General features: G+C 40.3%; 1 protein-coding gene and 1 long non-coding RNA gene across 3 annotated transcripts; one reads left to right on the top strand and one right to left on the bottom strand.

Moving 5' to 3' along the window:
- Positions 1-2130: 2130 nt before the first annotated feature.
- On the bottom strand, positions 2131-5342 carry LOC126621043 (uncharacterized). Its single transcript, XR_007622777.1, has 8 exons — positions 5186-5342; positions 4528-4844; positions 4293-4356; positions 3999-4110; positions 3796-3889; positions 3155-3214; positions 2358-2444; positions 2131-2202 (listed from the first exon to the last, which is right to left on the bottom strand). It is a non-coding gene; the product is annotated as an uncharacterized LOC126621043 (long non-coding RNA).
- A 17984-nt stretch (positions 5343-23326) lies between these two features.
- Positions 23327-24610, top strand: LOC126621625 (EPIDERMAL PATTERNING FACTOR-like protein 9). Of its 2 annotated transcripts, none has more exons than XM_050290161.1 (3): positions 23327-23613; positions 24013-24095; positions 24200-24442. In XM_050290161.1, exons 1-3 carry the CDS (start codon positions 23535-23537, stop codon positions 24311-24313), a joined length of 276 nt encoding a protein of 91 aa, XP_050146118.1. In that variant the 5' UTR covers positions 23327-23534; the 3' UTR covers positions 24314-24442. The 2 variants fall into 2 exon arrangements, with proteins under 2 accessions (XP_050146118.1, XP_050146117.1); XM_050290160.1 differs by having other exon boundaries at positions 23334-23613; positions 24207-24610.
- The last annotated feature ends 1867 nt before the right edge of the window (positions 24611-26477 follow it).

Below are 26477 nucleotides of genomic sequence, written 5' to 3'. Positions count from 1 at the left end.
AGAGTGTCCTTGTTACTGGAGGCCTATTTGGTACTTCATGGATAATTTGGTATTTCTTAGTATAACTCATTGGTTTTAAATTTGTTGTTAACTTTAATATACAACTTGTGATATTTGAATCTGTGATTTTTTATGTGATTATTATATTATTATAAAATGTGCAAGTTTATTGATTATTTTATATTTTATATTTAAATATTTTTTTTCTTAAATAGTTTTTTTTATTTGTGGAACTTTTTTTATGACGGGCATTGGCCGACGGCCGTGGTCAATTAGTCATCTACAACAACCATAGCACGTGGTGTTAGATCTCAATCTATCACAAACACAACCCATGGTTACATAGTATATAATAATTGGCATTTTATGTGTTAAAGAAATGAGACTTTTTATCACATCTAGATTCCTAATGGACACAGTGTCTGTGGTAGCTTGCAATCTACCATGGGCATCAAACGTGGTACATGAGCTTTTGTCTTGTAGTGATACCAATGGGGCAGTTATGGAGGAGTGTAAATGGGTATGGGGCGGGTTTGAGATTTTTTTTCAGGAAATTTTAACAAAACACTCCAGGTATTATTTATTTTTAACGAAAAACAACATTTTTACTTTTCCCAAATACCATTCACTACACATTTATTTGTCATTCTTCATTAAAACTAATATGTTTATGAACTTTCCGTTAGTTTTTTCTTATTTTTTTTATACCCCAAGGCAAATATGGAGCGGTTATGGTTTACTATCATCCGACCTGATCGAGGTTTTTATGCTACGACATGGAAGGATAAAGATTCAACAGATTAGAGGTTGCTAAGCTATTACAATTGTGGAATTTTTTTTTTTTTTGTCATATGGAAGTTTTTTAATGTTATTAACTATGAGATTATTTGGAAGAACTTTTAAAATAGCTAAAGCTTTTGGTGAAAATATTTTGTTACTAATCCTTTAGCAAAAATGCAAGTGATGATCTTAGAAAAGCACTTCTTGCATGAAACATTTCAAGTGCTTTTAGAGCCCAAATACATTTTTTTTAAAGCCCTTTCAATTATTTTAAAAGCATTTCCAAACAAACCATCTTTTATTAGCTTTTAAAATGGCTAAAGCTTTTGGTGAAAATATTTCTGGTACTAATCCTTAGTAATAAGGCAAGTGAATCTTGGAAGAGTACTTGAAATGCTTCTTGCATGAAGTACATAAATGGTACATCTTGTATGAAGCATTTCAAGTCCTTTTGGAACCCAAAATCATCTTTTTCAAAAGCACTTTCATTCATTTTCAAAGCATTTCCAAACAAACCTTTTATTAGCTTTTCTTGTTACATACTTATATAATGACTAACTAGCTATAATGCCCGCGCATTGTTGCGGGTCTTAAAACTACTGGACGTAAAAGAAGAAAACAGGTAGTACAAACTTGTAATGGATAGTTTGTAATTAACAGGTTTTTAGCATGTTCATGCTATTTAAACACAAAACGTAATAAGAAAAAGAAGTAGAGTGTTGACAGAAAGTGATACACTAAAATTTCAACAGAGTCAACTATTACAAATATATAAATTAACAAAATGCAAATCAAAACTAACCAATTCAATTAGATAATACTGCAGATTTCATAGGCATTTGTTAAGGTGCAAGCTTAAGGCATTAAATTTATGCAAACTCGTTAAGTATGTGCGTAATCTATCATAAATCAAATGTAAACAAAATATGGAAAAATAAATAGGTAAATATGCTTTAAAATCAGTTCACAAAAAAGGAAATTAAAATGCCATCACAACGTTTCAAACCGCTATTTTATTTCTTAGGTCTCACCTTCAAGTGTTCTAAAATTGTGGAAGGTGTTGCATATGTCCTTTACTGTGCAAAAATGAAACCTGCAAAACAAACAGCCAAATGAAACATGTATTCATAAATTTTAGAAGCATCAGAACCATAATAACTTGCTGTTTCATACACCTTTAAGGAAATAAACTTTGAAAGAAATGGAGCAACTCGAATATATATTAAGGTATACATCAAATTCCAAGAATAACAAATTTGTAAGTGGCAGTACCTCATTGAAAGCCTTCTGGAAGCAGTACAACACTTTTTGGAACCTTGGCCTCATTCTGGTCCATAGTGCATAATGTGCAAGCAGTTTAAGCATTTCTCAGCACCATAGAGCATCATATTTCCTAGGATTAATCAACAATGCCTCCTCCAGCTTTGAAATAGCAGTTGGGCAAACAAACACAAATCCGCATTTACAGCTTTTCACTTCACTCCCAAATAAATAATTAATAAAAATAACATGGAGAATTTCTACGTCTAAATAATTAATAAAAAAAAAGATATTTCGGGGAAATTCAAAGTTAGCACCTTGAGTTAGCTTCTTTGATTCCAGTACATTCCAAAACTGAGACAGATTGCTCTCCATTTCCTCTTCACAATACAGACGTGATGTTTCTATTTTTTGATCAACCAAAGCATAGTCAACATCTTTTATAGTCGCTTAGATTGCATCTTCTTACATGATTGAAAAAACAATTGAATCACAATTAAAATTTGTTAACAAATTTTTAAATCATATATCCAATCTCACAAAGAAATCACAATCAAATAGCTGTTATGTGGCGGAGAAACTTAAAAACCAAAAATGCACCTTAATGTCCTAGAGAGAACAGAATTGCAAGCAAAAGTAGAATATTGAAACAATATCGTGATAATCACGAAATAAGTTCATGGGTTTGCTAATATTGATTTATTAGGTTCCAACTTTGTCTCAATTTATCATTTTCTGTTAAACTAAAAGTGTAAACATTTAGGCACTTACCAAGAAAAAAACAATTAATTATTTGATGCTACTTACAAAACCAATTGGCATATATAGGCTTTGATTAAGAGGTTAAGTATTTACCAAAAATTTCCAGCTGCAAAATTGCATATAAGCCAATAATTTTATCCACTCTGATTATTTGTATGATTTGCATTTATTTAGAATTCATAAATGCAGGAAAAGATTTATAGGAACTTAAAAATTTTAGAACAATGAAAAACTATGCACGTATTGTGAACTCTATGTACAGAGCTTTTACATGGCCAAAAGAAAACAAAATAATCAGTAAGAGCTCTTACATGCACAGATCAACAAAGACAATTCATCAGCATTTTCTTACCCTTTCTTTTACAAAATCTTGTCTTCCAACCAGATACTGCTATCTAATCCACACCTTGTCCTGTACATGAAAATACACTCCAAATGTAAATTTCAAAGTTGTAATTTAAAATCATCATGCTAAGATAGGCAATCCAAGATAATGCTACTCTTTAGTTTGGATTTTAAGTCTTCAAATTCATTAACATTTCTGGAACGAATGAAATGATCTAGGACCATCATTCAAATAGAAACTCTTGGCCTTTCATTTGATTAGATAGTGCTCTAAATTAAAACCCAGCAATCAATTCGAAAGCCACTTAAAGTAAAATCTAAAGCAACCCACTCTAAATTTATAAGCCAACAATCCAACATTAATAACAAAAAAGAACGATGCAAAAAGCAGAACTCATACGAAAAGACATTGAACAATAGCTTAAATCCAAAGCAACAAAGAATAATCTAATAACAAAAACCAATAAAAAAGGAGAGAGTTTAGCGACTAACCTTGAAATATAATCTAGAAAAAAAAGAATTGAAATAATCAAATTCCAAACCAATCTCATAAATCTGCAATGGAGAAGAAAATATTAGAGATATTAACATAGATTTTTTGGAATGTATAGTTGAGAAAACTTTGTATAACTGAAGAAAAATGTGTACTTGATCTGTTTGTACTGCCCTATCCGGTGGATTCTATCTTATGGTTGCCTCTCAACAGCTAGGTTCCACCACGGGTCGATTAAGAAAACCTATTCTAAAATGCAACGTCTTTAAATCACTTAATCCCCTTCTGTATAACTTAATTCTCAATAATTTAGACATGAAAACACAATTTAAAAAATGTAACAGAAGACATTACTCACATGCGATGCAATTGTCAGGTGAAGAGCAACTCCTCTTTCAAGCTCATTAAGAACATGATGCAATCTGGATCCTCAGTAAATCTCTTGCAGACATAGTCATGCTTCCAAACAACTGAACACAATTGATACCAAATTGCAACAATTTCTTTAAATTAGTCACAATAATCTATTGATGCACAAATAGAAAATTGTTGTATATATTCAGTTTCACCTTTTGCAAGGAGTTGAAAAAACTGAAATGCATTGTACGAAGCAAATGAAACAGCTAAAAAGCAAACGAAATAACTAAGTTACCATTCTTTGTCTTAAGCAGCAAAACTCCCATTCTATCAGGGACCTTTCCACTTCTTCATATCCTCTGCAACAAAATAAACTATATCAACATCGAAGTGATACTCACCAATTGAAGTCCACATGATACAAAGCCTCAGCAAAAAAAGGGACAAAAAAGTAGTTAATAAGAAACAATTTTGCTGCTATATAAACTGATGTATTGACAATGGCATAGAATGCCTATAAAGCTACTTACAGCGCAACAAATTCCAATGCATATATATTGATGTTCTTGTCTTTGCAAGCAGCCAGCTTCTACTGACGCATTGAAGTTTCGATAAATATTATCTGTTCCAACAATTGAATCGAAGCCTCCTTCCAAAAATCCTAATCGCAAAACCAAGAATCGCAATCAAAACAAATGATACAAACACATACGCAGAGATATATACGTATATGTACTTAGCTACTGTACAAACTCTTTTTTCATAACCTTGACATCAAAGTAAACCTTCGTTCTACACTTCAACCGCCTCATTATTTCTTCATGCAACTGCAAGTGTTCGAACGAATCTGTAGAATAAAGTGAAAGAGTAAAATAATAGATTATCATGGCAAGAACTAAAGAAATTCATCCATATTGGCTTATTCAATCGCATCACTCCCCTTTTCCCTACTAAATAAAAAAGAGGTCAGTGATTCAATACAAATATATTCACAAAAATAAAAAAATTCTAAGATTTTCCTGAAGGGATATCCCATAATTTAAATTCACACTAAAACCATTTCCTAATTGTCTTAATTGGAGCGAACCCAGTAACAAAGTAACGAAAAAAAAAATGAAAAACTTATTCTCAACATCTAAACAGCTCAAAGCCCAGAACAAAAAAAAAAGAAAAAGAAAAAAAGAATACCTTTGCGAGTATGGAGCTCTTTTCTTACACGTGTTACATATTGGTGCTGCACCTTAATCCGTCGTGTTTCCGTCGGTAATAATCGAAGGTGGAGCTACTGGTTTGGATGAAGAAGAAGAAGATGAGGATCCGAGCCTACAAACAAAATCACAAAAAGCAAACTTAAACACAAAACCCAACTGCAAATCCTAAACCACCAAAAAAAAAAAAAAAAAATTCAAAACACCCATACTGAGAAAGGCGGAAAAAACTGACCAGTAAACGCTAACTTTTCTGGGTAAAAAATTGAATCGATTCGAATGAAAAATCGAAAAAAAGTTCTAGCTGCAGAGTGCTTTTTCCGGCAAGAGAACACCGTTGTTGATAATTTATGAGAGAGACGGCAAGGTTGAAGAGCGAGACTGTGAACACGAAAATTTCCTGAAACGAAAGCGACAAGAACAACGTGCACAAACAAATATTTGTATTTGATGATTTTGGGTTACAATCTCTCTTAAATTTGATCCTCTGATTCAATCTCCGTAAGGTGTTGATTTGTGGATGTGCGATTGATCCAAAGGGCCGTTGGGCTTGATCTAAGGATGAACGTTCTTCAAGGGTCGTGGACTTGATCTTGAAGGTGGATTTGAGCGGATCTTCAAAGGGGTTTTTGGGCTTGATCTTTGAAGAACAGTGATGAACGGATCTCTAAGGGCTTTTGGGCTTGATCTTGAAGAACGGTTGGACGTGTGGATTTGTTGATGTTGTTGATCCAAGGGGCCGTCGGGGCTTGATCTTAGAAGAACGATGAACGAAGAACGAAGAACACTTTCTTCAAGGGCCGTCGGGGCTTGATCTTGAATTTGGTGGAAGTTCTTCAAGGGGCCGTCGGGGCTTGATCTTGAAGGTGGATGATTGTTGATCCAAGGGGCCGTCGGGGCTTGATCTTGAAGGAAGATTTGATGAAGAACGAAAATGGCTTTCTTGATCCTTCGGGATTTGCTTGAGAGCTTCGGAGTTTCAGAGCTTCAGAGCTTCAAGGTGTAATATGAATTCCTCCCCCAAATGAATGAAATTGGCTTCTATTTATAGAATTTTCCAAGGCCTAATTTTGAATATAATATTCCAGATGAAATAAGTCGTTTCTGCCAGGTGTTGACACGTGTCCTGTTTGATGACTTTTATGATGATTCTCGATTTTTTGTTTAGACACACGCTACGTGTAAAATTTATGTAATACATGAGCGCTGAAACTTTGATTTATCGGTCAACATTTATTTACCGAAATTTCGATGTCTACAAATGCCCCCACTTCAAGGCGCGTCGTATACATGTGCTTGTCATGTGTAGGAGATGTGTTTTGAAGTCCCTTATTGTAGATGTCGATCCAAGGGCCGTTGGGGCTTGATCTTGAATTGGGGTGGAAATTTCTTCAATGGCTGTTGATGCTTGATCTTGAATTGGGTTGGAGATTTCTTCAAGGGCCATCGAGACTTGATCTTGAAGGTTGAAATTTGGACCATAAGGAGCTTCATGTGGTAGATGATCTTTGGCTTTGGTAGTGGATGAATCGGCACGTATTTTGTTACGCTTGTTGACTTTCCACAGCTTTGATCTTGAACTGGGTTGGAGGATTTTCTGGATTCCTCCAATTGTTGGTTTTCCACAGCTTATTCTTGAACTGGATTTGATTCAAATATGGTGGACGCTTGATCTTGAATCGGACTTGTGATTTTCTCAAGGGCCGTCGAGGCTTGATCTTGAATTTGGCTGGAAGCTTCTTCAAGGGCCGTCGAGGCTTGATTCTTGAAGGTTGACTCGAACACATGGCAAGCAGGCACGAGGTGAAGGTGACGACATGTTGCCTCGTTCAATCTTTCTAATTCACACCTGAGCAGTTTGATCAACGGTATGATCTTCAAGATTGATGGGCTCTTCTTCCAGTTGGTGACTTGATCTTTAAGGATTTGATTCAAGGGTGGTGAATCGGCACGTGCAGCCCATAACGCCTAGCGAGTCGACCCAAGAATTTGAGGGTCAAAACGAGTCCACTACCCAGAGTGATTGCAACCCTGATGATATGAGATACTTTTGATTTTGAAGAAGGAGCGGATGAATCAGCATGTGTTTTGTTGCACTTGTCTCCACATGCTTCAAGGTATCATTTTCATTTCCTTTATCTGTTCCTCAGGAATATGTGGCATCTTCTCAAGTTCCTCATCTCAGACTCCTTCTGCTGAGTTGACTGTGCAGGCTGCATTCTTCTCTGCTTGTTTCTTCTGCACGTTGTCTCCACGTGCTGCAAGGTATCATTTTCACTTGCCTTATCTGTTCTTCAGGCAGATGTGGCAGCTTCTTTGGAAGTACAGCAGCAGTGGGAGATGAGTACTCGAGAGCAGTGCTAGGTAGGCAATCAGGGAAGGGTTCCAAGCAGTCGGTTCCTTACCCGAGTTTGAGTGGAGGTTCCGGCATATTGTTTTCTTTATCCTTATCTTTGTAGGTAAGAACAAGGACAAAGGAAAGGACAGGGAAAAAGTATGATATGAGATACTCTTACTTTCTACCCTAGTGATATGAGATACTTTTGCTTTGGAGTCATTTGCTTGCAGAGGTACCCCAAGGAATAAGGAACACTGAGTGACTCGAGAGGCTTCGTTGGGAAAGCATTTTTTTTTAGATGAAGAAAGGTTCTGTATGTCTGCCTTGCTATGAAGGGTGAAGGTGGACAGTTATAAGAAGTTCTTTAATCCCTATAGAGGTACTATTCTTTCACTCGTGTCGGCAACCATTGAGTGATTGATCAGTATGGCTTCACGTGCTTTCTTCTTTATCAGAAATCTTCGACAAATTGTCCGTAATTTTCGCCAAGCTGAGTGTGCATGTGACAGGTGTTCACGAGGCTGAAAAAGACTGGCGCCTTTTCGATATCTAGGATCGGCGCTTCGAAAAATTGCCCGTGATTTCTGCAAAGCTGAGTTTGCGTGTGACGGGTGCATGCGTCTGGAAAAGCAAGATGCCTCTCCGATTTCTGAGCTTGCCTCTTCGATTTTTGAATTGGCCTCTTCGAATTCTGAGCTCGCCTCTTCGATCTCTGAAATCCCGTCGAGTGCTGATTTTTTATAGAGGCATGTAGTTCGTTTCAAAGCACATTTGAATTTTTTTTTTGCTTGTAGAGACTCCCTTCTTGTACTTCTTCAACACTTTGAAAATGTATGGACCCTCCGACCGTCGTTTTTACTTGAATCTTGGTGAAGAGGCAGTCCCGCCTTCTCCAGACAACATATGGCGCCCATCCTTCATATCCCCTACTGGTCCTCTTATCGTCGGGGACTCGGTGATGAAGAATGATATGACCGCTGCGGTGGTGGCCCAGAACCTTGTCACTCCCAAAGTTAACAAACTGCTTTCCAAACGGTCTGATGAGTTGGCTGTTAAGGATTCTCTGGCTCTCAGTGTGCAGTGTGCAGGTTCTGTGTCTAATATGGCCCAACGCCTATTTGCTCGAACTCGTCAAGTTGAATCATTGGCGGCTGAAGTGATGAGTCTCAAACAGGAGATTAGAGGGCTCAAGCATGAGAATAAACAATTACACAGGTTTGCACATAACTATGCTACAAACATGAAGAGGAAGATTGACCAGATGCAAAAATCCGATGGTCAGATTTTACTTGATCATCATAGGTTTGTGGGTTTGTTCCAACAGCATTTGCCTTCATCTTCTAGGGCTGTACCGCGTAATGAAGCTCCCAATGATCAACCTCCGACTCCTCTTCTTCCCGGAGTTCCGCCGAGTGATAAGGCGCCATCTGATCAATGAAGGCCCCCTCATATTTGCTGCTTGCACATTTGTAAATTTTTTTTTTGTTTACATGTAGAATGCAATTTTATGTAATCTTTCCAGAGAAATAAATAAAATGGATTTTACTTCTCTCAATGCATTTTTTTTTATTTTTTTTTTTATGCACCACCTACTATATTATTTTTTGTTATATTTTTTCTTTTCAGATGGTGCAATCCGCACCATCCCCCTTTTTTATATTTATTATTATTTTTTATTAAATCATGCACCACCCACTATTATATATATATATATATATATTTTTTTTTTTTTTCTTTTCAGATGTTGCAATCCGCACCATCCCACCTATTATTTATATATTCTTTTTTTATTCTTTTTCATTTGGTGCAATCTGCACCATCCCACCTATTATTTATATATTATTTTTTATTCTTTTTCATATGGTGCAATCCGCACCATCCCACCCATTATTTCTTATATTATTTTTTCATATGGTGCAATCCGCACCATTCCTGAAACCCCCCCCCCCCTTTTTTTTTTTGGCCAACACCTTCTCTTTTTTTTTTCTATATATACCCCTATATGGTGCTTTGGCAATGAGCGGAAGCAGAGGGAGGATGCAGATGGTTGACATCGTGGTGCAGCAACAACAAGCTTTTAGGTATGTTTTTTTTTTTTTTTTTTTTTTGGACCTCATATATATATATATAATCTGTTTATGATGCCAGAATATATATATATATTCCTTCAATCGTCCCATCACCATCACTATTTGCGTCTTTTCAAGCCATATATATATATATATATATATATATATATATATGTATGTATGTGGAAGTTTTGAACGTCCCGTCACCATTATTGTGTACACATTATATATATTTGTATATGGAACTTGGTTGCCATGTCTTATATATATATATATATATATATATATATGCACACACACCCATATACGCACACACATATAATACCATATCATGTGTCTATTTTTATGCACAGTGTGTTTGTGCCCTCACTGATGGATTTCTTTGTTGGGATGCCGGGAATCCTTAAGTTTTTTTAAAAAAGGCAGAGCATTATGCTGGGACCCTCATGAAGCTTTCAGAGGTGTGATTGTTGGTGGCGGAGTGAGTAGGTTGCCTAGTGCTTGTGCCAGAGACTGCAATGGAGTTTCGCTGTGTAGTGCCTTTTGATTACAGTTTTCCCTCGGTGGTGCGCTGCCGTGTGGTGCTGTGCAAGAGACTGCAGCGGGGCTTCGCTGTGTAATTCCTTTTGGTCACAGTTTTCTTTTGGCGATGACGTCGCCGTGCGGTGTAGGAAATTGTTTGCGTAGTCACTGCGCGGTTGCGTAGTGCGATTGTGTGGCATTTTGGTTTCTTTGCTACTGTAACGTGCTTTGAATGATCGTCTTGTAACTGCCCACTTTGCCGTGCCTATTCAAGCTTTGTGGCTGACTTTTCCGTTGCAGTCATGGTGTTTCTTAAGTGCTTTAAAAACAACACCATCACCATTCTTGCGAAGGAAGGCGATCCACAAGATAGTGGAACGACATTGAAGCTTTATGCGCCACTGACTGGCCCTAAGGCACTTGTTTTTCCCATAAAAGACAACTCCATGCATATTAAGTCGTGGTCTTCTGAGGTATCTTGGGAGCTGGTAGACTCCGTTCGACCAACTACAAAGAGGAAGGTGTGCAGATCAAGGGTTCTTATCTTGAACTCTTCGCACCATGATCGTGCCAACCCTTTGGTTAAGTCTAAGCTTCTTGGTGATCGTATTCGTAGCGGAGCTATAGCTTGGAATAGCACTCTGTCGACTACTGGAGGAGCCGCCTTCGTTGAGTTTTATTGGGAATGGCTTGAAGATGTCTTGAGCCGCTCCAAAGATGTACTTACCAACACAGGCCTTTATCATGCTGTATACGCATCTTTGTTTAGTTATGATCGCCATCCTTCCGTCATTCGTGCATTCTTTGAGCATTGGTGTTCAGCGACCAACACGCTTCACACGGCTCGAGGGGAGATGTCGATTTCACTTAGGGATCTCCACAAGCTAGGGGGTCTGCCCATCCAGGGAAAATTTTATGACGAGGTTGTTCCTAGTGTGGAGGAGTTTTCTTGTCGCAACAGTCGAGGATTGCCTGCGAGCTGCCGTTATTTGTTCTGGGCGTACCATAAGCTTTTCCAAGAGGCCCCCGGTAAGTCAGGCGTGAAGATTTCTTCGTGGATCCGGTTTTGGTATTGGGTTGCTGTGAAGTACAAGAGGCCTTCGAAAAAAAATGGTCGTAACAAAACAACCAGGCCTAAGGGAGATTCTGATCCGTCAAGCATCATTAGTCTAGCTGGGCGCCGTACCCCTAACGAGTTAAGGACATTTGAGGATCTCGACGTGGCGTTAGAGCACTTGGAAGAATCTTACTTAGCTGCATTCTTAGCTTATTGGCTTTGTAAGTTTGTCTTCCCTAAAGACGATGTCAACTTGATTCGTCCCGGAGTCTTCAAAGTTGCTAGCAAGATGGCTGCAGGCGAATCTTTTAGCCTTGCTATACCGGTCTTAGCCAATATTTATGACGGCTTAAGAGTTGTTTCGGACTTGGCAAGCACTGAAGATCGTGATGCGGTACTTCCTTACCATTATGTGTACGGTTGGTTGGGTGAGTACTTTGGTACTCATTTTTTTCGTCAACTTTAGACAAGTCTGGGCCTTCCGTAGTCAAGCTGGGACCTTTGATGACGAAGTATTCTGGCGTGTTTTCTGCGAAGAGTCTCGACGATCAGCAGGCGCAAACATTATTTAGAAGTTGTGAAGGATTGAAGATGGATCGCCTGGCGAGGTTTGGCACGGTGCGGCGAGACATCATAGATGATTCACATATCCACTTTTCAGACTTGTCTTACCTTATAAGTCTCCGCTCAGGGTATGTTTCTTTGCGGCAAGAAGACCGATGTATTATTCAGCCGTACAGTCCTCACCGCTTTAGTAGGCAATTTGGTTTTGTCCAAAATGTGCCAGGCACGTTGAGGGAGAAAGCTCGATCAGAATCCTTGCAAGTCGTGTATATGCATTGGGAGTCGTGTACCCGTGCATGTACAAATGCTTCTATCACTCTGCCGACTAAGGACGAGTTCAAGAGTAATCCAGTAACCCGTGTTTACATACGTTGGTGGTCAAAGGTATATTATGAGAATTTAGGGACGACAAGTGGTACCAATTCTTCCCATTCACATCATGATGCGTTAAAAGAGGGTTATTCTGTGGTTCCTACGCAGTTGGTACCTTTTGATTGTGCGAGTGTCACTCATTTGTGAGATAGACCTGTAGCTTTAGCTCCTCAACGCCCATGCTTGTCTTCTCGACATTCGGATGCTTCTGAAGAGGCAGGAGATGAAGGTGACTCGCACGAAGATGGATTTATTTTGCAGCAGCATCAACAAGTTTCAAACAAGCGACCACTTGAGGATGCTCAGGCTGACAGTGATGTCAATTTTCGTCATAAGAAGAAAGAAGTGTTTAGACCTCATTAATTCGATGACCGTACGCCATTTGAGAGAGATGTATGTACTTTATTTTCTCTCATGATTTCTTCTGCTTTTATGATTTTGGCTTTTGTTTCTAACATCTTTCTTTGTTGTCTTTAGGTTGGGCCTTCCCGTCATTTTGATTTGGCAACTGCAGATGTTTATTCCTATACGGAGATGCTATTTGTAGGCGACCTACCTACAGACAGGGAGATCGGGGATCCGCCTGGTGCAGAGCTTGTTCCAAATCCGCCGAACTTCTCGAGTTTGCCATGTGTAGGTGGAGGTATGCAAGAACCTATCATGCATCCAACATCTTTGCTAGCTAGCTCTGAGATCTCTTTAAGAGGGCCGAACCTTAGCGGTACTGAGCGACTCATCCATCGCATCAGTCTTGGTGCGGCAATGGAGATCAATGGCCATATTGAAGCGAGGATTTCTAAGTGTCCACTGGAAGACCTTACGTTGCTCAATGAGGATTTGTTGAAGTTTGTTTCTGTGATTGACAACCTTAACGTTGATTCCTCATCCTTGAAGATCAAGATTGCCGAACTTATGGCTGCCTCGACTGAGTATTCTTCCTTGCGTGCTATTTTCTTGGAGAAGTTTAGTCCAGATGTTAGAGCTCATTAGCTAGCAACGATAAACTCGTCACTGGCTCAAGTCCGGTCTTTTCAGCAAGCTGTTTCAGGAAATTATCAAGTCACGGAGGCTTCTTTAACTTCTGTCCAGGGGCGTCTAGATGCATTGGTGCGACAGCGGGAGCAGTTGGTAATCGAAGCATCACAACTTGAAAGTGTTCTTGCGGAGCAGGGAACTGCACTTTCTCAGTACCAAGAGGAGATTTCGTGCCTAGAACGAGAGAAAGGCATGGCTATGGAGTTGCCCATCTTGTCTCCCACCGAGGTAGAGACTTTGAAGACTTTGAAGACTTTGGAAGGCTCGCTTGAAGAGCGCCTTCGTAGTTTTAAGGACATAGTTTTCAAGTAGTGCCTTATGTTTTTTTTTTTAATAAGGCTTTGGAGCCGACTCCTTCTTCTAAAGAAATAAAGCACTTATGTTCTTGAATTTGCTCTTCAATCTTCAAAGTGTTATATATATATATTTTTTAAATGGTGTGACTGTACTTGAAGTTTTGATGCTTCAAGTTGCCTATGTACCCTCTGTTGAGGAGGGATCAAGTCATAACGTAGTTCAAATGAGTGATGAATTTAACAGTGATTTTGATGATGATTTTAATGATGATTTTGATGATGATTTTGATGATGATTTCGATGATGATTTTACCGTACAAAGTTTATGCTCTTGCAGGTCAGGAGCTTTGGTTCATGCAGTTTAGGCTCGTGCGAACAAAGAGCATGAGTTGTTGCCTTTCAGGGGTAGTAGCGTTTCAAGAATCTGCCATTGATAAGGCCAATCTTCAAGCCGCCTTCCGCCATGATTAAGTAGGCGCCATTGGTGTAGACTTCTTGTATTACGTATGGTCCATCCCATTTTGACGTGAACTTGCTCTTTGTCTTGTGAGTTGTGATGATAGGCCTACGCAATGAAAGGGCGAGATCTCCCATTTGAAAAGAACGAGGGAAAACTTTCTTGTTGAAGGCTTTGGAGAGTCGTGCTTGATAACATTCCAAGTGTTGCTGGGCTTCGAGTCTTTTCTCATCCAGTGCTTCCAGCTCTTGAAGGCGCAACTTTGCATTCTCTTCGTCAGTCAAGCCTTCTTGTATAGCCATCCTTAGCGAGGGGATTTGATTTTCGAGCGGTAGAACAGCTTCCACGCCATATATGAGAGAATAAGGTGTAGCTTGGGTAGGCGTTCTATATGTCGTCCTATATGCCCAAAGTGCTTCGCCTATTCTTTCATGCCAGTCTTTCTTTGTTCTGCCGATTACCCTCTTCAGGAGGTTGCACAATGTCTTGTTAAATGCTTCTGCAAGACCGTTGGCCGGAGCATGATACATGGAGGATTTGTGCTGCTTGAACTTGTATTTCTCGCAGAGCTCGTCCACGAGTCGGTTGGAGAACTGTTTTCCGTTGTTAGTGACAATGTAGCGAGGCACACCATATCGGTGGATGATATGTTCCTTGATGAAACGGACGACAGTTTCCTTCTTGACTTCCTTCAGGGGTATGGCTTCAGCCCACTTGGAGAAGTAATCTGTTGCAGCCAGGATGTAATCTTTTCCTGCAGATGACATTGGCGCAATTGGTCCTACTACGTCTAATCCCCATGCATCGAATGGCCATGAAGTAGCTGTAGGGTGTAATGGTTCAGGCGGTTGATGTATGAAGTTGGCGTGAAATTGGCAGGCTTGGCACCTTTTGGCGTGTTCTAGGCAGTCCTTTACCATGCTTGGCCAGTAGTAACCCATTCTTTTGAGCTGGAAATGAAGCTTCGGTCCGGACTGATGAGCTCCACATATTCCTGAGTGTGCTTCTTCCATGGCTTGATTGGCTTCTTCCTCGCCTAAGCATCTCAGAAGTACTCCTTCAAAAGATCGCTGGTAGAGTGTCCCTTTGTAATAGAGGAAGCGAAGCGCTCGTCGACGTACTTCAGAGCGGTGTTTTGGATCATCTGGAAGTATTCCATGCTCCAAGAAGTTGATCAGCGGCTGTCTCCATTCTTCAACGTTGACCGGAAGTATGGAAATAATGTTTGTATCACTTAGTACCATTTCAGTGACTGGCGGGATTACCCATCTTTGGCAGACTGGCACGTTTGTAGCTTCGTCTTCTCCTAACGTTATGCTCGAGGCTAGGTTGGCGAAAGCGTCTGCCATTTTATTCTCTTTTCTTGGCACGTGTTCTAGTGTTACGGCCTCAAATCTTTGTAGTAATTGTGTTGCCAGCTGGAAGTATGGGACGATATCATCTTTCCTAACCTCATATTTAGTCAAGAGTTGATTGATTTTGAGCTTGGAGTCGCCATATATCTCAAGGGCTGTGATTTCCATGTTGATTGCCATTTGGAGCCCGATGATCAGTGCTTGGTACTCAGCGACGTTGTTGGAGCATAATTCGCTTAGTTGGAATGAATAAGGTAGTATTTGCCTTTGTGGCGACATGAATACTACTCCTGCCCCCGCTCCGTCTGCTCGTGCAGATCCGTCGAAGAACATCGTCCATGTCGGGAATATGTCGATGTAGAACACCTCTTCGTCAGGTAAGTCGTTTGAGATTTTCCAATCGGCTGGGATTGGATGGTCGGCAAGGAAGTCTGCTAGTGGTTGTCCCTTGACGGCTTTAACTGGGACGTAGATGATCTCGTATTGATTGAGAAGCAATGCCCATTTAGCTAGTCGTCCTGTCAAAACTGGCTTAGACATGACATATTTGACCGGGTCAGCTTTAGCAACCAAGTGGATGGTGTAAGCATGCATGTAATGTCTGAGTTTCTGGATGGCAAACATCAAGGCAAGGCACATTTTTTCTATTGGGGAGTAGTTCAACTCAGCGCCGGTGAGCGTTCGACTAAGGTAGTAGAGCGCTCATTCTTTCTGGGATTCGTTTTCCTGTGCCAAGAGTGCTCCAACTGAACTTTCCTGAGCAGCAATGTACAATATGAGCGGTTTCCCTGGTACAGGTGCCCCCAGGACAGGTGGACTTGATAAATACTTCTTTATGCTTTCTAAAGCATTGTTGCATGCTTTGTCCCATACGAATGGAACATCTTTCTTCATGAGTCGACTGAACGGTTAACAACGCCCTGCAAGGTTGGAGATGAAGCGTCTGATGAAGGCTAGTCGTCCTTGTAGACTTTTCAACTCATGCAGGTTTCTTGGCTCGGGCATGCTTTGAATGGCCTTGATCTTTGATTGATCCACTTCAATGCCACGAAGCTTGACAATGAAGCCGAGGAACTTTCCAGATGTGACGCCAAATGCACATTTTAACGGGTTCATCTTGAGGTTGTATTTTCGTAACCTTTCGAACACTACTCTCAAATCCTTCAAGTGATCTGGTCTTTTCTTTGTCTTGACCACCACATCGTTTACATAACATTCTACATTCTTGTGTAGCATGTCATTGAAGATCTTCTGCATTACGCGTTGATATGTAGCTCCAGCATTCTTCAGGCCAAAGGGCATCACCTTGTAGCAGTAGATACCTTTTGAAGTGCGAAAGGTTGTTAGTTCCTCATCTTCAAGAGCCATACGAATTTGATTGTATCCAGAAGAGCCGTCCATGAATGATAGTGCCTCATGGCCAGTGGTCGCGTCCACCATGATTTCAATGATTGGCAAGGGGAAGTCATCCTTTGGGCAAGCATCATTGAGGTCTCGGAAGTCTACGCAAACACGTATTTGTCCAGATTTCTTAAGAACTATGACGATGTTGGAGATCCACTTAGGGTATTGCACCTCTCGAATGAAGCCTGCTTCGATCAACTTGTCAATCTCAGCCTCAATTTGTGGGATGAGCTCGGATCGATAGCATCTTTGAGTTTGCTTTATTGGTCGCGTTCTAGGTTTGACTGCAAGATGATGCACAACGATGATAGGGTCGAGGCCGGGCATTTCCTTGTAGGTCCAAGCAAAGACGTCCTTGTATTCTAATAGCAGCTGGTAATACTTCTCTATCTCGTCTGCACTTAGTAATGCACTTACGAAGATAGGCTTTGGTTCCTCACTTGTGCCTAAGTTGAGTTCTTTGAGATCGTCAACTGTGGCTTGCCCCCCATCTTCGAGTTGTGACGGTGCTGCAATGACATCTTCCTCAAGGATTTCATCTTCTTCACCTTCTTGGATTGTGATGTGGAAGACGTCTTGGGCCTCTTCTTCAGTGTTGACCTTTCGAGCTTGTTGGCATGAAGATTGTCCAGTGTGGATGATGGTGCACCTTTTCACTTTCAGTGATCCAACTGTGTTAACCTCCAAAATTGCTTGGCGCTTCATTCTTGAAGGAATGGAACTTCGAACGTCATCCTTTTCTGCCAGGCGATCGATCTTTTCTACTTCTGGTGTCGTCTTTCTCCTTTTGGAAGACTCTTTGGCTTCTCCAAGTCTTTCCATAACTGACTGTCGTGGAGGAAAGCTAGTCGTATTGCTTTGCTTATTAGGTTTTGATAACCTTTTGAAAACAGAGCTTCGAGATACTGACGTGTTAAGCCTTTTGAAGACTGAAGTTCTGTTTTGACCGCCAATGAGTTTAGGTGCCGAAACTCTGGTCCTTGAAATTTCATTCTATCGAATACTGACATCTGGGGGGTAGGTCGAGGCTCATCTTTATCTTGTATAATGCTCACACTGATGTGTTGAGCGCTAGCATTTTTTGCCTTGCTGAAGATCTTCACCGGTGCATTTGGTGTGAAGCCAAGTCCAGCTTTGTTATTGTTGACCCCGTAACCATGCTCCTCCAACTTCTTCTGAGTTTTAGTAAGATCACGTTCGTTGTCTTTGATGGTGTTCAAATCCTTCTTTCCCAAATTTGCAGAGGAGGTGAAGTTGTACCCAGCTTTCGACATGAGTTTGTAGGCGTTTGGATCAAAACCTTCTTCGGTCCTCTTGGTTGGGAGAAAGCTTGGTTCTACCCCCTTTGGCAGGCCTTTTATGAAGCCTTGTGATGGTTTTGCCACCTTAATGTCGCTTAGCTGTGTCAGAGGCAAAACTGCATTTGTTTTGAGCAACTTTACATTATCCATGTGCCGCTGTGCATCGGCTTTGCTTGCTGCAGTTTCAAACGGGGATTGACCATTCTTTCTTCTCGACGTTGGGATGTATCAGAAAACGGGTATGTTTGGTCCATTTGAGGGCGTCCTATTCCCTCTGGTTGTTGCAGGTTTAGCAAGCTCATCGTCGTTTTTGCTTGAAGATGGCATAGCTTCTTTTTCTTGCTTCTTGGGCACGGCTTGCCACTCCTATTTTTTAGGTGTTGCTTTGCCCATGAATTTGATCTCTTTTGGAAGAGTTTCGGGCACCATGTCTTCATCCATGTAGAACTTGGCGTCCGCGAAATATGATTCGGCTCCAATGCCTTCCTAAGAGCAAACTGTAGGAATTTCTTGCATCAATCATGTGGAATATTGTGCTTGATTTGAGTTCACCAATGGTCATCTCTACTCGGATCATGCCCATCGCTCTTTGTCCTCCTTGGTTAAAACCTTGGATTAGTAGACGGCTTAGGGATAGTTCATCAACCTTGATGCCGATTGTGGTCATTGTTGACTTTGGCATGATATTTATGGCTGATCCGCCATCCATAAGCATGCGGCTAACTTTATGCTCCCTTACGTAACCAGAAATGAAGAGAGGTCGGTTGTGAGGCTTGGATCCTAGCAGCAAGTCTTCGTCAGTGAAGTGGATTGCGTCCTCGGCATCACATCATGTGGCACATTCACGTGGTCGAAGCTTCAAGCTTTCGTTCTTGCTTTCTTGCAGTTCATGGTCGTCGGAACTTGCCAAGACTGCTGCCAGTGCTTTTCGCATCTTTTTTGGCAACTGGAGCGCTTCCTCGATGCTAAAGTGTGTTGGCAGACCTTCTTCAGTTGTAAGAGTCTTTTCCCCCTCAGTGATGACAACTTTGCCTTTTAAGGGTTCTTCCATTTCTACTTCGACCATGTGACATGCAGTGATAGTGCACTGTTGGAAGAAGTCCTCCGGGAAGTATTCGTGCAAGGAGACGGGAATACGTGGCTCTTGCTCCATAGGTTCCCCAGTATATGTTGGCTTAGCAGCTCTTATGCTTTTTTTAGGCTTCCTATTGTTGCGGCGGCGGTGCTTTCTCGCTTGCTCCCCCTTTGGCTTTATAGCTTGTGGTCTTGGCTTCTTCGTTTTCTTATAGGTCACCAATGTCCACCATTCTTCATCATCGATAGGTGCATCCTGATCGTTTGCCCCCAATGATGGTTGTGCAGAAAGTTCCGTGTAGCTTGTGCATTGATAGGAATGGTCGGGTATTTCTTGAAGAGGCACGGGATCAAAGGATCCGAACACGATCATAGTGGTATGCGTTGCGGTTGTGTTTTCTAGGTCGAGCTTAATCCGCCCTTGCTGTGCCAACTTCATGATGAGTTCTTTTAGGATGAAACATTTGCCCACATGATGACCCACGATACGATGGTACTTGCAGTACTTGGGATCGTTGGTACGATTCATCTCTTCAGGGCGTTTGCATTCAGGCAACTCAATCACCTTCTTCTCCAGCAAGTCGTCCAGCATTGCGTCCATGTCGGAGTCCGGAAAAGGGTATACCTTCTGCTCCAGTTCCCTTAAAGTGTTTTTGTACCTATCTTGGGTGTGGGAATGCTCACTTCTTTTTATCTCCTTTGCTTTGTTATTGAAGGAGATTTTGACGGGTGCGGACGAGGTCTTGATAGGGGTGGTATTGGTGGTAAAAGCTTCATTGGCGGGCTTTTTCCCATGATTGTCTGCTCTTGAAGTAAACACCTTATCCCTTTTGAAATCGGTGATTGGCTCATTCTTTCCATGGTGGGCGATGCTCAGTTCCATGTCGTGGGCACGGGTGGCTAATTCTTCAAAAGTTCGTGGTTTGATACCTTGAATGATGTATTGTAAACCCCATTGCATGCCCTGGATGCACATCACAATTGAAGAAATCTCGGAGAGCCTGTCCTTACAATCGAGGCTTAGATTACGCCATCGGTTGATGTAGTCCATGACTGGTTCCTCCCTCCATTGCTTTGTGCTCGTCAGCTCTAGCATGCTCACAGTGTGGCGGGTACTGTAAAAGCGGTTGAGGAATTCCCTTTCCAACTGTTCCCAACTGTTGATGGACTCAGGCTCCAGGTCCGTGTACCACTCAAAGGCGTTTCCTTTTAACGAGCGCACAAACTGCTTGGCGAGGTAATCTCCCTTCATCCCTGTATTGTTGCAGGTTTCGATGAAATGTGCGACATGTTGCTTCGGGTTTCCCTTTCCGTCAAATTGCATAAACTTCGACGGTTGATAGCCCATCGGCATCCTTAAGTCGTCGATCTTCCTGGAGTAAGGCTTCGAGTACAACATGGAGGCATGTGAGCTCCCTTCGTACTGCACCTTGACGGTGGTGGCGATCATCTCCTACAACTGCTTGATGGAGAGAAATCCCATGAGCGTTGTTGTTGGGTCGAGTTTCAGCTTTTCTTCAGCTTTCTCCACTATAGGCTCATCTTCTTCATCGTCTTCCTTCTTTAGAGGATCAATCTTCGGGTTGGGTTTCTCGCCGTCCTGCGCCTCTAGTCGGTTGACGAGTGCTGCAATTTGCAAGTCTTTTTCTTCCACAGTTCGGGTTAGCCTTGCGATTGCTTCATTCATCTGAGCCAGCTGCTCATCGATTGAAGTTGCTCCAATGGTCATAACTTGCATGGTTGAACTACCGCTTGAGTCAGCATCAGAGAGCATGGATTTAGAGTACTTCCTTGGGCTCTCCTCCCCTGGTGCCCTTAGTGAGGCTAAGGTGATTACAGGCTCGTACCTTGAGTGCTCTTGTTCCCTTGGCAGAGTAGATGCAGAGGTGAAGGAGGCGGCAGAAGTAGCTCTTGTCTTGCTTCGAGTCGTGATGCCCAAAGTGACACCACTTGTGATGAGGACGCTCTTGTTCTTTGCGCCGGTTGCGGGAACAGTTTGAGCCTTCCTTGATGCCATTACTTTTGGAAATGTGCTTAAATTTTTTAAACAGGGAAAGAGATGAGAGGTAAAGATTGTCCCACTGGGTGTGCCAATTTATGAACACGAAAATTTCCTGAAACGAAAGCGACAAGAACAACGTGCACAAACAAATATTTGTATTTGATGATTTTGGGTTACAATCTCTCTTAAATTTGATCCTCTGATTCAATCTCCGTAAGGTGTTGATTTGTGGATGTGCGATTGATCCAAAAGGTCGTTGGGCTTGATCTAAGGATGAACGTTCTTCAAGGGCCGTGGACTTGATCTTGAAGGTGGATTTGAGCGGATCTTCAAAGGGGCTTTTGGGCTTGATCTTTGAAGAACAATGATGAACGGATCTCCAAGGGCTTTTGGGCTTGATCTTGAAGAACGGTTGGACGTGTGGATTTGTTGATGTTGTTGATCCAAGGGGCCGTCGGGGCTTGATCTTAGAAGAACGATGAACGAAGAACACTTTCTTCAAGGGCCGTCGGGGCTTGATCTTGAATTTGGTGGAAGTTCTTCAAGGGGCCGTCGGGGCTTGATCTTGGAAGAATGATGAACGAAGAACGAAGAACACTTTCTTCAATGGCCGTCGGGGCTTGATCTTGAATTTGGTGGAAGTTCTTCAAGGGGCCGTCGAGGCTTGATCTTGAAGGTGGATGATTGTTGATCCAAGGGGCCGTCGGGGCTTGATCTTGGAATAATGATGAACGAAGAACGAAGAACGAAGAACGACTTTCTTCAAGGGTCGTCGGGGCTTGATCTTGAAGGAGGATTTGATGAAGAACGAAAAGGGCTTTCTTGATCCTTAGGGATTTGCTTGAGAGCTTGGGAGTTTCAGAGCTTCAGAGCTTCAAGGTGTAATATGAATTCCTCCCCCAAATGAATGAAATTGGCTTCTATTTATAGAATTTTCCAAGGCCTAATTTTGAATATAATATTCCAGATGAAATAAGTCGTTTCTGCCAGGTGTTGACACGTGTCCTGTTTGATGACTTTTCCAATGATTCTCGATTTTTTGTAGACACACGCTACGTGTAAAATTTATGTAATACATGAGCGCTGAAACTTTGATTTATCGGTCAACATTTATTTACCGAAATTTCGATGTCTACAGAGACAAACCGCCGTTTCGAGACAAAGAAAGCTAGGGTTCATAATAGCAAAAACTGAGAATGGCGAGAGAGAGAATCGAAAAAATTATCCAAAAATCCTATATCGTAGAAAATTGAAAATTGCAAGTAATCAAACGCTCAAGAATTTTACACAGAAGAACTAACTTTCAAATAATTAAATATATAATTACGGGAGAAACGATACCTGTGTATGGAGGTGCTTCAATGGAGGAGAGAGAGATAGATAGAGAGAGAGAGGAAGAGAGAGAAGCTCCGAAATCAGGAGGAAGAAGCTGCGAGTAGGTTTTTTATTTTTAGTTGCTTCGGCGAACGAAAAGATGGAAGAAGAGAAGAAGAGAAGAAGAAAGAGAGAAGCATCTTACGGAACCCAAGGAGGTGAACCCCTTTGATTTTCTTTTGCTAAGCGGGAGAAATGGAGGGTGAATCGGTGTTGTAGTTGGTTGCGAGATAGTGATAGAGAAGTCGATGGGAAAAGAAGAGTCCAGAAGAGGAAAAGAACAGCAAGGAAGCAGGTGGAACACCCCAGATTTCTCAACCTGCTTCCATTTCACCGATGACAAACACGTGTAAAACATGGCGCAATTGAAATTAAACAGACTAAGCAGGGGCACTTTCGTCAGATCACTGTTACTTTCACTATTCATGAATAGTGTTCCCCTGTTTGGGTTTTAGTATATATAGAATTTCTTGTTTATATATACATATGAGTAGAAAATACACTAATTAAATAAAATTTCAAGATAAGCTAGTTGACTAGTGCAGGTTTGGAGGTACTAACCTCTGTGGAGGCGGGTAAATTCCTGTTTAAAAATGGAATTTTAACGAAACATTTTCGGTACTATTCATTTTTAACGAAAAATCATATTTTTACATTTTTTTGGTACTTTTCACTACATCTTTATTTTTCATTTTTCATTAAAAGTAAATTTTTTTTTTTTTTTTACTTTTCGTTAGTTTTCTTTAAAAAATATGGTTATGAACACTCCATCCTCACCCCGTCCCATTGCCATCCCTAGCATGACATCATAAGCTATGGGAATTACAGTCAATTCACACCAAAGATTCCCTTATATGGTCCCCAGGGTTCTGAGCGAAGAGGCATAATTTCTAGGTTATATAGTCCCAAGGGGTCCTTAACTTGTAGGTGCATGCGTGCCTCCCTCCGAGTCCGAGTACTGCACAGATTTTTGCCACCCTATCTCTTCACTGGTTCAGCAGCTTAGCTTATTGCGACACACCTCTCCCTCTCCTTCTCCTTCACTTCTTATCCTTCCAGTATATCGACCACAAATATTTCATCTCTCATTCAAAGGGAAAAGGAAAAAGATGGCCAAATCCACAAGACTTGAACTACTCTTACCATTCTTCACAACACTTTTACTCTTTGCAGCTTATGTTGTACAAGGTTATCCATTGCTAATTAAACTCTTTCCTTCTTTCCCTTTTGTTATCTAAATTGTTTCTTTCATAAAATTAAAATTAAAATTAAAAGTTCTGCCTCTTTCCAAATTGGTTGTTGCCCAATGTTTGACTCCAGCTTCTTGGTTTTTTCAAATATTGTATTTTTATAAAAACGATAGTCTAAACTATTGTAATACGGGAACGAGGATTTCAACTTAGGTACATGGGCGGGCACACTCACCTAGCCACCTGGTCTAAATGGGTGTTAGTTGCCCAAAATTCTCCTCCTTTTTTTTCTTCCTTGCTCCCAGCCACCAAATTTCCAAGCATTGATAGCATTACTTCTGCGAAGTTTGTTTTTTGTGTTCATCATTTTGATTTTATGGTTTCATTGTTGCTGCAGGGTCCAGAACTCAAGTAGCAGAACTTCCACACAATCAAAGGGTCAATGATTTCTCTACATCACAAGGAGAAAAACCAAATCAGGTGATGAATATAGACAGGCATATAAAACAAATAAATAAATCAAAATAAAAGGAGCATAAATTTTCTGATATATTTTGCTGACAATGATTCTTTATAATTTTGAGGATATAGAGAAGCAAGGAAAGGATGAACTATGCAAGGAGACTGATGATTGGATCCACAGCACCAACATGCACTTACAACGAATGCAGAGGGTGCAAGTACAAGTGCAGAGCTGAGCAAGTCCCTGTGGAGGGAAATGACCCCATCCATAGTGCATACCACTACAGATGTGTTTGTCATAGGTAAAATATTAGTACTTCACATTTGTGGGTTTGAGAGATGAGTTGGGACTTTGTTTCAAAGTAGATTCAATCGTCCATCAGAATCCAAAATTTCCAACCTTTCAAGGAAAAAACAAAAGTCCCATTTTTGCTCGTGTAGCAGAATTAAGTTCAATGGGGTTGTCCTAAATTGGCTGTTGTTATCTACTCTGGATTTTTTTAATGAAGGAAAGTGCATCAATTTTTGGTTTACCAAGTCATGTTTTTTCCACTGTATTTCTCTATTTGTTATTTGCCAAATTCAGAACTCAGAGATGTTGAGTGTGCAGTGGCAAAACCTGAAATTCCACCATGAGGGGTCAACCTTAATTAATATGTAGAAGCTTAAAGTGAAAAAGAAAAAAAATTACGAAAAGTTTATATAATAACACAAAATCATAGTTTGAAAGCTCGTTGATGACGATTTTAAATGTATTATGTATATTAACTTTTACATTTCTAATGTGACATGATTAGACTTAAACTGTATAATCAGGGTTATGTGATTAGCTAATCATTAATCGTTGACACACTAGAGGAAAAAAAGTACAAAATGGTAAATTTCATTCACGAGCTACATCTCTAAGGATACAAGTCAAAGAATCAAATTATCATACTTTCAATAGACCAGAAGGGTCAAAACCTTAAAAAAATTGATATAATAAACCAAATACGAACAATCATGTAACAAAAACTTGGAAGTGAGAAGGGTCAAGTGATCCTCCCGAAAAATTAAAGCTTTAACATGATAAATTAAATAATTTTGCGCATCTCAACTTACTGCCGATTGATTTTGAGTTAGAAACTCACATTCTCATAAAAACGTAGGATGCCAAAAGTATCTAGGAGAATAGGAACACGTAATTTTGCTTTCCATTTCGTAGTTGATAATTTGTGTTTCCCATTTGTTGATGCCACAAGTAAATTTAAATTACCATGTTATCACAAAAACTCCCACTTTATATTCTCCTCACTCTATGGGATTTTGAAGTAAAATTTTTGTCTGTTGTTTAAATATAGGCCCTTACAACTTATATTTTTCAGACAAAAATTCACTATGTTTAAACTTTCAACAAAAACTCAAATCCGCTATGCAATTAGATAAAAAGACAATTCACATTTAAAGTTTACGTTAGATTTAGAATGAGGTAATATGAGTTTAAATAAAATTTCGCAATAAGTAATGTATTTTTCTTTGGAGAATCATTACTACATCATTTCAAATCCGCATACAATTAACTATTTACATTAAAACTATAATGATATTTTAGGCATCCGAAAGATACAAAATGTGTAAAGTCAAATAGAATTAATTAATTTGCTTATGTGGAGTCTAGTCACCGAATTTTATTCATGTAAAAAAAAATTATGTTGGATTGTTTGTAAAGAAAATTGAGTTTTATGGGCTAGGTCATATTTTCAAAAGAAAGCTTTTATTGTTAGTTGTTAGGGGGTAGGGAGACCAGTGAGGATCAAACTCACATTAGGGTACATAAACATGATTGTTTTCCACCACTACGGTAAATTAGCGTCATCTGCTTTAATTTCGACAACTCGTACAAATCTTAGCTTTAATGATAGAGTGCTTACCATTATCAATTTAACAACAATTCGACTTTCGGTCTTCCATCTCCTTCCCAAGATACTAGAATGGAAACAAACTAAGAACTTAGGTTTTGAATCCAAGTGACTAAGAACAAGTAGTGAGGCTTTCAACTCTCTACAAGATAGAAAATGCAGATATGAAATGAAAGTGGAGTGTGGTCCTAGAATTGGGCCATAAGTAAACAAAGGTTCACATGGGCAATCTGGTACGATCCTTTTAACCCGCACAAAATAACAAAACTGAAAACGATAAAGGCAGAAAATGAGGACCCATTTTGCAGTGTGTACAAACAAGCATGCAACACCAGTCGATAAAAGCTTTTCATGCACTTGGCCTTCTTACTCTTACTGCAGTTTCTTCTTTACTTAGCATGTTTTCATCAAATTCCCTTTTTCGCGTGCTGTTCGGCTGAAAACAGCTTTTCATGCACTTGGCCTTCCTACTCTTACTGCAGTTTCTTCTTTTTTTGGCATG

Source organism: Malus sylvestris, chromosome 5 (assembly GCF_916048215.2).
Source record: "Malus sylvestris chromosome 5, drMalSylv7.2, whole genome shotgun sequence".
NCBI lineage: Eukaryota > Viridiplantae > Streptophyta > Magnoliopsida > Rosales > Rosaceae > Malus > Malus sylvestris.
Note: the sequence above shows the minus strand (reverse complement) of the source record. Positions and strands in the feature narration are given on the sequence as shown.

Coding starts and splice junctions, on each gene's coding strand:
- LOC126621625 (XM_050290160.1), top strand. CDS start 23,535: ATGGCCAAATCCACAAGACTTGAACTACTCTTACCATTCTTCACAACA. Junction 23,614..24,012: donor TGCAGCTTATGTTGTACAAG/GTTATCCATTGC, acceptor TTGTTGCTGCAG/GGTCCAGAACTCAAGTAGCA. Junction 24,096..24,206: donor AAGGAGAAAAACCAAATCAG/GTGATGAATATA, acceptor TTGAGGATATAG/AGAAGCAAGGAAAGGATGAA.